Source organism: Solea senegalensis, linkage group LG7 (assembly GCF_019176455.1).
Source record: "Solea senegalensis isolate Sse05_10M linkage group LG7, IFAPA_SoseM_1, whole genome shotgun sequence".
NCBI lineage: Eukaryota > Metazoa > Chordata > Actinopteri > Pleuronectiformes > Soleidae > Solea > Solea senegalensis.
Genome location: NC_058027.1, coordinates 11991968 through 12004762, shown reverse-complemented (window position 1 = coordinate 12004762; position 12795 = coordinate 11991968). Strand labels below are relative to the sequence as shown.

At 40.9% G+C, this 12795-nt stretch overlaps 1 protein-coding gene across 1 annotated transcript in view; it reads right to left on the bottom strand.

Moving 5' to 3' along the window:
- Positions 1–12795, bottom strand: part of adamtsl5 (ADAMTS like 5) — a 32970-nt gene that overhangs the window by 2874 nt on the left and 17301 nt on the right. The window contains exons 6-12 of the mRNA XM_044030316.1: positions 11612–11739; positions 8577–8700; positions 4297–4383; positions 3468–3631; positions 2292–2511; positions 741–872; positions 3–74 (exon numbers count right to left, since the gene is read on the bottom strand). Coding sequence (XP_043886251.1) covers positions 3–74; positions 741–872; positions 2292–2511; positions 3468–3631; positions 4297–4383; positions 8577–8700; positions 11612–11739 — 927 coding nt within the window. The remainder of the gene's footprint in view (positions 1–2; positions 75–740; positions 873–2291; positions 2512–3467; positions 3632–4296; positions 4384–8576; positions 8701–11611; positions 11740–12795) is intronic.

The following is a 12795-nucleotide window of genomic DNA, read 5'->3' as shown; positions in this document are numbered from 1 at the left end:
ACCAAAGTCCTTCTTACAATACTGTTTCTGGCGTTCCCGCCGACCTTTAACACGGTGACATTTTCCACAATGTCCTGAAGAACAATCAGAGGTGAAATACACTCACAAATACTGTTCATACCTAATAAGAACAGTATTTGTTATTATCAGCACAGCTACAAAAATGTTGTAACTTTAACTTAAACTTTAACTTAAACTACTTTGTCAACTGAGGACATGTATGGCAGGATTGAGAATTGCTGATGAATCACAAATTTAAAATGAAATGAAAAATCTACTGAACTAGTTCAGGAAGCTTTACATGGTGACAAGCTAAGTGTCGTAGTTCATAAGTCCCTTGTTTATTCAGTAAATTAGACTGACTGTTGATATACTGTTCATTTGCTTCTGTAGAATCTAAGAAATCCCTAGATACCACGAGTTGTTGGATATGGAGCTACATCAGTCAACATGTTACACCATGTAAATAGGTTCATTTTGGAAACTGGAAGCTTTTCGTTTTCTCTGGGTTCCTCCCACAGTCTAAAGCATGCAGGTTTGGGGACCTGTCCAAGGTGTTCCCCACCTTTCACCCTATGTCAGCTTGGATTGGCACCAGCACCCCCGCAACCCTCATGTGGAGGATAAAGTATTAGAAGATGCTTCTCATCTTCCTCCCAGTCATATTTCCCACACTATTATGAAAATGGTCAAAGTGCTTTAGCATGTTGGGGAATGTGGAGGGGAGCTGGTGAACATACCTCCAGGTGAGGGCTGAGGCAGGAGGTTTCTGTGGTTCTCCTCCCGCTCCAGACGGGGCAGGATGGGCTGATGGGGGCGTTGCCGGCGAGTGTGGTGGCCTGAGTGATGTGGCGGCTTCACAGGCTTTAAAACTAATTGACACAAAACACACGGCCATGTCAACAATAATTCTGGTTTTCAAAAATTTGACTTCGAATATTTTTAAGACAATCGGGACAGCCAATAAGATAGGTTGTATCAAAATAAGACTCAGTGGTTAACATCTGTTATCTGTCTTATGACAAGTCGATGTATTTTAAAGTTACTTGTGGGCAGCATAAATGGGAATACATGGGAACTAATGGTCCCCAGATACTAACTCATTCAGCCCTAGAACTAGCCTAAATCACCCCCAGACACGCTGTAGCTTACTGTGTGACCCAACAGATCAGAACAAACAATTAATGCTGAGTGTGGATATATGCAGCCACCTTCAGGCTGCATGCAGATGTCCATGTGGATGTCAGTTTTTACGGAGGTGAGAGATCAACCACATGTGTACACCAGACTTGTCATATGAGAGACAGAGCAGCTGCATTCCTCAGCAGCAGCAGCAGTAAGCAAGGCAGGTCAATGTTCAGATCAACTGCTTTAAATCAAACTTGACCAGAAGCTCGTTTGTTTTTTTAACCCATCATCCACCACACAGGTGTTTTCACTGATTGAGTCTGACAGAGGAGTCATTTAGGACTGAGAACTTGTGAACAAATGGCACATTTCCACCGGCTCTATTGACAAGTGTCTTAAGCCGTGTTTCCACTACATGGTCCCAGCTCGCCTCGCCTCAGCACAGCTCATCTCTACACAGTTTGGTTGGTTTTCCATTATACTATAGTACCTCCTCAATGTGGGCTGAGTTACCACTGCACGGCTGCATGAAACTGCCGTGACTTCGACACACAAACTAGTGACTAGTGACTTGTAAAGCAGCTATTTTCAGCTATGTACTGAATCATTAGAATCAGTTAATTAGAAAGATTAGTTCAGTACTTCCTCCATGACCGGAGCACAGACTCTGTCTGACACAGTCACTGAACTGAAATGCAATGGCAGGGGTTGTGATGAGGGTAAAGTAAGACAAAGGACGGCAGTCTCGTCCAACGAAGACAGCAACACTAAGCGCTCGCATGTTGGCAAAATGCAGCATGGATTCTGATATGACCACTCTCACTCATGTCGCACCATCACATACTGAAGTAACATAGATCTGATGTCCACAAAAAATGTGCCCTGAAAAAAAGTCACATCAACCAAAGAAATCTGATACGAGTCCCTTCAGCCTGGGAATCTTGAAGCCCATGAGCTCTGTGAACACAGCAACATTACAATAAGTGCTACAAATCTTGTGTTTTCACAACAACAGAAAGAACACGTCGGTGTAAAAAGTTAACCGTGTAAAGGTAAAGTGACAACTGAACTGTTGCATAACAACACTGACTCTAGAGAGACGTTTCCCTCTTGACTCATACTGTACTTCAGGGTGATTAAATGAAACTGGAAGTGGGTCTTACACCAGAAGGGTTTGATGGTGACTGGAGGAGGACGGGTGGTGGTGGTGGTGGTGGTTTTAGTGGTGGTGGTTGCAGAGGTAGGGTGATTCCAGGGTATGTAGCTGGCAGTGTGGTGAGTCTGACGCAGTGGACTCCTCTTCCTCCCATGGTAGAGGGCGTACTGGTCTGGTGGCAGCCAGTACTCATACTCGATGCCTGGGTTTTTGTCTGTTGCCAGTACCTAAACAAAGAGAGCATGAACAACAGTGGCCTGTTTTTTTGTTTTTTTTTTAATTCATACAACTAACATTTAGCATTACTTAGGCTTTTGCAACAAAACAGGATTTAATGCTGGGTACTGATGAAAAAATGTTGACACGGTACCAGTATCAATATATCAGTATGATTGTTGTCGTACATGGAGCATTCTGCTACTGTCCTCACTTGGTTCCTACGTCTGTTCCTGTTTGTCGATCTGGATGTGGTTGCTGGATTTCTGAGGCCTTGCCAATAATCCTGCATGTGTGGTTTCTATTCACTAACTAAGACCACAAGACTCACTCTATATAAGGACCGGTTATCGAACAGATCACCTCCAGTAGAATAGTTTCAGCAGTGGAAGAGTTTACCTTACCATGACTGAATCTAACAATTGCTTTCACCTGCATCTAGGATCATCTAGCTGCATTTCAGTGTAACCAGCCAAGTTCACCACATGATCCACCCTCCTGCTTCACTGCCTGAAATTAAGAATCTCACAATATTATTGACAGGAGCCACTCACCCATCAGACGCAGGAACTCTAGAACAAAGCCAGTATTTTATTCATCTTGTGTGTTCATTAACCATTAAACCTTTAAAAATTAAACCTGTTTTTCTTCTACACACTGTGTAGCCATAATTTATAATGCACCACACATGCAACATAAGCAATTTGTTAGTATATTCTAAATATGTATTATCTTTTTTTTATGGGCTACATAATCATAACTATGTAACATTATGTATTTTACTCTTATGTTACTAATCTGATATAAATGAAAGAACTGGGAGAAAAAAACGTCACTGATGTCAGATTATTCCTGTTTCTACTGGTCAAAACACTCAGTAACTTCTGGATTAGGTCTGCATTGGAAATGGACGCAATTGCAATTGACCCAGGCTTGGCTAACGTCCTTTACTTTCCTTTAAATTTACCATTAGGTGGAGGTCTTCCTGGGTGGGTCCCGGCACCTCAAAGCTCTCCCACGTGTCTGCTGAACGCCGGTAGAGCAGCTTGGTACCAGCTACACTGTACTCGCCTGGAACGCTTATCTTCCAGTTACCATTGATCACAAACTGGGAACGACCATTCTGGAGTGCTGGGTGAGGGAAGGAGGTGATGGGAGGGAGGAAGGAAATGTTTGATGTTATTCCGTTTATTAGAGAGTCAAATGTTTGTATGATCATTATCTCTCTACATCGGTGCATAAAGCTGAGGTAAATGCAGATGTACTGTATGTCAGGTGGCTCTTTACACCAGCTGTTTCCTCTCTGAGCAGGGAGAGGCATTTTCCATGACACATGACGTAATCAAATACCCTCACCTGCCTTGCCCCAGCTGCCTCTTTCAAGACCACAGCATGTACCACTTTGGTGCCTGTTTATTTTAGTCATGTAAACATGGATGAGAATAGATGCCCTTGATTATTATAGTGAGACCAGCCGAGTCCCTTCTGTCTCCAGGGAGAGTAAGCAGCAGGACGTCTAGGACACAGGTTCCTGAATAAGGGGCCCCCAATGCTCCACAAGGGCTCATAAAGTCCTGTTGACTTTAGGGGTGTAATCATTTTTAAAATGTAATGTAGTGATGACCCAGCATCAAAGCTGAAGAGTCACAGAGAGGAAAATACTTATACTAAGGACATTAGGTAAAGATTGTTAAACGTGGATTAGTGGTAGGGAAGGCATTATTTCCATAAATGCCCTCACAACTATAGAAAGAGGGATGTTTGTGTGTGTTAGAGAAACGCTGGCTGAATCTTACCCAGATAATTCCTGCTGTTATCGGTGACTCTGATGTGAGTGGCTCCAGCTGGTATCATGGTTACTTCATTGTATCCAAAAGGTCCCCCTGGCCAATACAGACATAGAGACATTCCGTTTCAGGGTTGGGTTTGATTCTATTTTCCTACTTTTTTAAATACTTCATGTGAAAACAGGAAAAGTCAGGGATTTTTTAAGCCAGGGGCATGACTGCTACACTGAACACAGCTTTTTGACCCCATTGAAACCTGGTATTAAAATCCGTCCTCATTGCTCTGATCTCAAGTGAACAGTGCCAAGTACTTTGGCTGAATGATTTGGGCAAAAAGGTTGCAAATACATTTTTTATAATATAACTTTTAAGTCAATATTCAGTTCAATATTTACTGTGTTATATATATATAAACAATGTTGAGCCATACCTCATGAGATGCCATCAATAACTTAACTCAATGATGAACTAAAAGAAGGATTTAAGAAGAATTTATTGTTCAGCCCTACTAAGTAAAGGTGTGAACTCACCTCGTGTGACCTGAATGCATCTTTAGATGTGATCACAATCCTTCACTTCCACAGGTGGTTTGAGGACACATGTGTCTTTTGTGTGCATAAATTCAAAAGGGACCAAATAATATTTTTACACTTCTGACACTTCTACACATGGTTTATTTTTCTAATGGTTAATTAGTGTTTTGTGTCTTTCACCCCCTCCCAAGTCTTTTTGTCTCAGCCACAGACACAGACACATCTGTTCACTCATTTGCAACATAAATTTAGACACGACGTCCATGTCCATTCACAAACTGCTTTGTTGCTTTGGATAAAAGCATCTGCTAAATGCTTAAATTCTTTAATGCTTAAGTGAGATCCCATCACAAATGGACACAGGAGACGCATCCAGGGCACATTTTAATGCCAGGTGTGAACACTCATACTTCACTTGTTCACTTATGAATGAATCTCTCAGGACAAAGGTTAATACCATGTCTAAAAGGGGCGTATAACAATGTGAAATGAGGCCACAGAAAGAAAAGCCTCAGGTGTTTATTTAACTATTAAAGTTATTTGAATCACTGATAGCTGACAGTGATAATACTCAACTCAACCTACAGGTGTCAAATATGAACAGAAGTCATGTTAAAGTTCCAAAATGAATGTTTGATGCGACATTGCTACACTGAGTGAAACAGAACAAAACCCTTGTCTGACTGTTATGCATGCACTGTCATACATGTGAGTGCGACATGTTCTTCACAGTCCAGTGGATTGTACTCTTCAGTCACCAGATTCCTGCAAGCCTTTGTACTATGTACTTTATATTCAGAGTTAATCTTTCAACGGCACAATAAATCATCCTCTGTTCATTTTCAGCAATTCTTAACCAATAAGTAATAAAATAACTCAAAGTTAATCCAGGTTGCAGTTAGATAATCATGTTCGTCAAAAGAACAGTGGCGGGTTATAGCTTGGATCACAATGGTTGGTTACAACATTTTGATTGTCTGTCAATGTGAATTAGTGATGTCAGCGATGACCGTGGTTTACAAGATCACTTTAGGAGCTCAACAAGAGACAATTTATGACTGAGCTTGAGCCACAAGGATCCATTTCACCATGATATTTCAATTGTGAGTCAAAGCAAAAAGAAGAGACAGGGTCCATTTTATGTTTCCTTGCTGTTGTTCAGACAGCTGGTCTGTGTTCTCCTGCTGTTCTGTTACCACTTAACAGAACGTAGTTGACTGCTTTGTGTTTGCTGACAGAGGGCAAATTAAGTTTTTGGAAATTGAAACTGCTGTTCTATGTTTCCTGTGTTGTTCTGTGTGTCCCCAGAGATCATAGCTGTGTCAGCAACAGTATATGACGATGTAATACTGAGACAGAGGGAATTTAAGAGTTTCAGAGTTACATACAGACAGCTATGAGCTCTCGACCACTGGTATTTGACCTTGTGAGTAGTCATTTTGTGCAGCCACCATGCACTGTGTTTGCCTCCATGGGGAAACGCAGCTGCAGATGGGGAGAAAACCTCCCAAGGCTACTGATACGCCCAAACAAAACAATCACTATCAGCCTCTTTTTGTCTTGCTAAATGTGTCAGTTCTGGTCTGCCTCACCTCACAGCTATGTGTGGAAGACCCTGTAATGTACTGAGCCAAGTCACAGAAGTGTTGAGTGTTGAAAATCATTGCCATTTTTCAGGCGGGGCCAACACTGGCTCTAAAAGATCCAAAGATTTTAGCCAATCTTAAAGCACTTGACTTAAAGCTGGGTGTGTAATTTATTTCTTCTTCCTGTTCTAATCACCAAGCTGTGTGTGGCCTTAATACAGTTAACCAGTTATTTCATTCAGACTAAATGTAAAGGCTGGCTGGTGTACACCTTGATCTGACATACATTTCCACCGAGGGGTGTGTGGGCCAGATACATAACTTACATAGCTATTTACGTAATTTGTGTCAGCTATGTAAATAACGTCATACCAGCGCAGCTCAGTGTAGCTTGCCAGTAAATTCCACAAAGAAGAAGAACAGTGAAAAAACAAGAGCAATAATGGAGGACATGCAGTATTCTGTTTTCTTTCTTCTAGGCATGTTGGTGTTAATCACAAGAACAAGACAAGCTTTGTTTGAGAGAAAGCTGTAGGCTACACAGAAACACACAGCTGCTTTTCCCATCAACAATGGCACTGAAGTGTTGATTCTCTGTGAATGGGATGGTACAGATAGATTATTTTGACACCCGTGTCAACATTTGACAATGGAAACGCAAATCATTTTCCTACAATACCAAAACTGCTCTCAGAAATGATGGCCAGAAGTTAATGAGTGATTTACTTTAAAATGGCAGAAATACCACCGTTCCCAGTTCTACTACAGTTGTCCAGTGCTGTGAGAGTGTTGCTTTGACAAAAAGCTATTATTGCTGGTCTTTTCAGACTTACAGACTTACTTATTTGTCAACATTAGGTTTGTTTACATATTAATCCAAATAATCGCCTGATTGGAATAAAAATGCTTCATGTAAACACACAAATCTGGAACTTCTAGTCCGATATAGCACATTCAAAAATATTTTATTCAGATAAAGAGAGGTGGTCATGGAAACAAAACTTTTGCTTGTCATTAATCAGACATTCACAACATGCTTAATATCTGGAAAGTTTATCCACATTATGAAGCTGTTGGTATTTATCCAGTACTGTGCTAACGTCTTAGGCTGCCATTAGATTTGTTGTTCTAGTAATGCTAAAATTACTGGAAAATGATTCTAAAAATTATAACACACACAGAAAACATGTATTCAGCTTTAATTTCTTTAATTTAATCCAATTGAGAGTCAAGTATTTCGTGTGACCTACCCTTACACTTGAACATTAGCACAACCCTGGCTTTCTAAAAACTGGAGTGAAACCCTAATTAATGTTGCCGGTAAAACCTGTTTGTTCTACAGTTTCATACCAAATAAGGTTTATTGCGCTACATTTTCCTTTAACACCCATAAAAACAATAAAGCTGGTGGTGCACTGAGACTTTTGCACAGTACATATATACATATATATACACCACACAGGTGTTAAAAAACATTAGAAAATTCTAATCTTCAGCCAACTATAAATTTAATTACTCACATATTCTTATAACCAGACCTGGTGTACAGTGTTAACAACCATAACGTATGATAAGTGTGAACTGGGTGCCTTTCAAGGTTCCCTCCCCAGATACTCACTGCTCACCAGAATCTGCGATGATGCCTTACTGTTCAGTTGTCAGGTATTGTCTCAGTTCTCCTTGGATTGAAACGGTCTACAATAAAATCTTTCAACTGAGCTCATCACTAACTTCAGAGGTTCTATCACTGGTCATTTCACCTGATCCTGAATATCTCCGTAACAGGTTTGACCACCTCCCTAAACCCTGTTAACCTCTGAGCTGTAGGCACATGTGGGGCTTGACTTTAGCCGAAGAAACTATGTGTTTTTCCTCCTCCTTCCTGAAATGGTAATGACTGTAATTTTAGAGGGTAAATTAGCTGGTTTGCTACTTGGAAGGCAGCCAATGGATTTTGCAAAAATGCAGCCATGGTTAATGTTCACGTCATCAGAGAACAATAAGTACTTGATTAATGCTTAATGATTGATTGAGAACACTTGGGGGCTGGTATTATACCAGATCATGTTGGTCTGACCCTGCATCAACTGATTCCATGTGGAGATAATATAATGATTTTCCATGCCTAGGTGTGTGTGTGTGTGTGTGTGTGTGTGTGTGTGCATCTTACCGGTCTCTAGACCATTGTTCTGGTACACGCTCTTGTGGTGCAGACAGGTGGTGTTTTGTCCCCCACACACCATGCAGGCGTCCTCCTGCTGCTTGGAACCCAAGATAGAGTCACAGCCTGGCTTCTGTGGGACAAACACACGACTGTTTAAGTAACAAGAGTCCATCTAGTTTAATGTCTGCTGAAGCCTGAGACTTGGGTTGAGAAGCAGCATTTCCACTTCACACATTTTCTGATGACACTCCTGGAAGCTTTTCACCTTTCCCTCCAGATTGATCTTTGCAGTACGTCTTTCTGCCAAGGTCAAGAGAATCCACTCTTTCTCCTCTTATTTGCTTCTCCCTGTCAATTTCTCCGTCATACAAACATTTACTTAAAACGGGAAAAAATCAGTAGCTAGGGCCTCACAAAGAAGTTGGCGTTGCAGGGTTGTCTCTGTAAATGTAAAAAATCCCAAAGTAAAGAGCACTAAGGATCAGCTGGATGGTTTATTGTGTGTGCAGAATCTTGCTGCTGGCTATATTACAATGGATACTTTTCTTCGTTGACCTTCATCTCCTGCTTTAGCAAGCCAGTCAATGGGGAGGTTCCCACAGAAGACAGTGACAATCTAGGGATCATCATTCCCCTTAAGCTCCTTAAAAATGCACACATTGTGCATATGTGTGTGTGCACAACAGGAAATTAATCCTGGTTGACAAGGTGGACAAGGGCCCCAATGAGGAAGTGACAAGGGTTTTGCAAAACATCAGAAGACATAAGAATGCAAGAAAATCACGTGTGAATTTTAGTTTAAGTGTAAACATAGATCTGGTGCTGCTGAATCCAACCACGATGGACGCCATGCACATTTTAAAACAAATAAACGTGGTCACTGAGAACAGAAATGAGGGTATGATTGAAGTTACATGCAGAACAGGGAAGTGAGTTACACTTACAAATGGTCACGTAATGCTTTTGACTTGTTTGTTGTTTAGATGCCAGATATGACCTCTAGGTGGATACAATCTTAAAGGTTCCTATTCCGTAATAATTAGGGATACCACTTTTTGCGTCCTATACTGATATCACAAACTCAAGTATCTACCGATACCTATATTAGTCAAATACAGTCATTTTAGATAATTTAAGAAATATTATTTATGAGCTGTTCTCTAACTGTAAAACAAATATTGTTGTCCCAAAAAGAAGAAATAAACAGCCCAAACATGATTCAGCTAAAATGCTTTTGCTGAGTTCCATTTTTTACAGTCTGTGCATAGTGAAGTACGCGATATACAGGATTTTTGGATCGCTGTCTGATATCCGATCCAGTGCTTTTGACTAGGATCGGACCGATACAGATACTGACCAAATTATTACTAGGCATTCCCATACTCCGGATAACCTCAGCCAGATGTTTTTACATATTAATTTCTTCAGTCCTTGCGTTTATGACTTTTCATTCATCTTAAGCAGTTCATCGCATTGGCACTGTGGGCATTTTAGACTGTTGATCTACATGAAAGCACATAGTTCAGCCTCAGAGAAATGCCAGATGCAGGGTTACAGTTTCTTCTCTATTTCACATCAATGTTAACTGTGTGAAAACCAAAACGATCTTTGAATTTCTATCTGTTGGACAGAAACAACTTGGAGCCATCCCCACCTTTGATTTGCATCTCTGCTATTTTCTCACGCTTATATTGATGGTGAGTATTGGATAATTACATAATTGCTGCGCAGTTCAACATTTGGCTACAAGAGAGACAAACACTGCAAAATTTGCTGTCAAGGACAGACACACACACATACACACACAAGCCAGCCATATGTTTTGCAGTCTGATCTCAATTTGTGACCTGCAGGCCTTCACAGCAGCTGCAGTCTGCATCTGCTTCCTGTTTCAGGGCCAGTGTAGCTCTGACCTCGGCCAGCCAAAGTCCACAGCCCATAAATCCACGGCACACGTTTGTATGCACACCCACACATGCACGTAGACATAATGTAAACACAGACACACATTTATCCTTTGTTAGCTGTGTTGATAAAACATATGTGTCTACTTGGTGTTACTGTAAGTAGGTTATGTATGACATTGCTCTGCTTGTGGTACACGACCCGGGGGACAAAAGTTAATTTCCCTCTGTGTGTGAGGGCAAGAGCGGAGGACAGGAGAGGACAGCCTGAACCAGGAAGGAGGACACTGGTCTATGTGCTGCTCAGAGCTGTAATGATAACTGAAGGCTGCAGTCCACAGAGCTGAGTGCACTCTGGCCCTAATGCCCAGCATGAAGCTCACTTGTCCACAGAGCTCCAGTCAGAGTGGTCAACATCACTTATTCCACAACAGGGTGGAAACGAGCGGAGGAGACGATGAGAGATTAGCTTCAGCTCAGTCCAGTGTCACTTAGAAGACTGTATCAATTCAAAAAGAGAAAGTTAAGGTCCTCTGCATTTCTTCTATAGGTAATGGTTTGTGGGAGAAAATAATGTCACGTTTTATGTGAGTCTGACTATACAGATATGTTTGTTGTGAATGTATTTGTTTTTGTGCTTCGATGTGACAGGAAGAGGGAGAGCGAGGGAAAAAAGTTGTTGAGGGACTGAGGGAATCAAAGCTCTACTTACGCTGCTCTAACCTGAAATAAGAATTTAAGGTTTAAGGTTTAAGGTTGTGGAGGTGGCTACAAATAAATCAAAGTATGTGTCCGGAAAAGTGTAAAAACACTGCGACACCTCCAAATGTGGACTCAAATGTTTTTATTTTGTTAATATTTAATTAAGTGAGTGTTCTAACCTCTTTTAGCTTCTAGTTTTTGTTCAAGGATGTGTTTGATGTATGGTCTGGCTTTGTCTCAGTAAAAAAAACTATTCTTAGTTTCAGGTGATTAAGTGCAAAGGAAAACTTTGTCATGCATTTAATCTTCTCTTTATGCTGATGAATCCCCTTTATAACATAACATACTGTACCTCCAATGAAAACATGATTTACATTAATAATTACAAGAATCACTTTGAAATAAATATTATATGTATTGCTGTTTCCAACTCACCAGGCAGCGTCCGTTGACACACATCCCTCCCAGTTCATTGTCGCAGGCTGTGCCATCAAGCACACGTCCAAAGTTGTAGTAGAAGTTGTGACCCAAGGCCAGGCAGCTCAGTTCACAGGGGTTAGAGCCTGGCAGGGGAGATCTTCAGTCAGTAGCTCATAAGATTATTTTGTGGGAAATAGAGGAGCAAATGGGGGAGTGAGACAGGGAGGTGATCCAGGAACAGAAATAGAAACAGACAGCATTGAAGGGAAGGAACTGGGAGAGATGTCATGGGGGAAATTCATGGCACAAGTCGAAATTTAACACCCAGCAGGGATCATAGTGGGCATGGGAGTCACGGCAGAGTGGAAACTCAATACAGTATCTGAGGAACAAGTGGAAAAAAACAACAAACACAATCTCTATCCCTGGCATTTTCAGATCTGTGAACTCCAAGAGAGTTGTGTTTGTTAAACCTGGGTGTGGAGACAGTTTCACTTCAATGACTCACACATGACTGTAGTTGTAGTTACTTGGTACTTTATTTTGTACACATATTTTACATCTATATCCAGGTTTTTCTTTGTTAAAGTGCATTTGTATGTAATTATGTGTTTTTGTAGATAAACATGGTTTATGTTTATCCCAAGTGACCACTGATCTTGACATCACCCATAAGAATCTGAACTCTTGCTTAAAGGCCTTGAGGTTTATGATTGAGATCATTCATCAACTCCTCAGGAAAATATTTGCTGATGTAATTCAAGTGAGAAGTATGCTCATTCTGTTCTTTTTGCAACTAGTGGAGTTACACGCTGATGGTTTTTGGATATATTTTTAAAGGAATACTTCACCGATTTGCATTTTACTTTGTATTACTAGAATAGGGGTAGTATTTTTCAAAAATTGTGCTTCCCAAACTCAGTTTCCCATGAAATATTTTCTTTTTTTTCTTGTTACGTGCCCACCAGTGACACTTGGTCCAAGGATTGAAACTGCAACACTAATTCCGCACTTTTTAGACCCACTCATAGGGGGACGGGACCTCATTCCCAGAATGTAAACAGTGTCCGCCATCTTTGCTAACAGTTATGCTAACAGGACCAAGTGTCACTGGTGGACACGTAACAAAAAAAAAGATATTTCTCAACTCAGGGGAAACTGAGGTAAATTGACATGTCAATGGTTTATACTATTTGGAA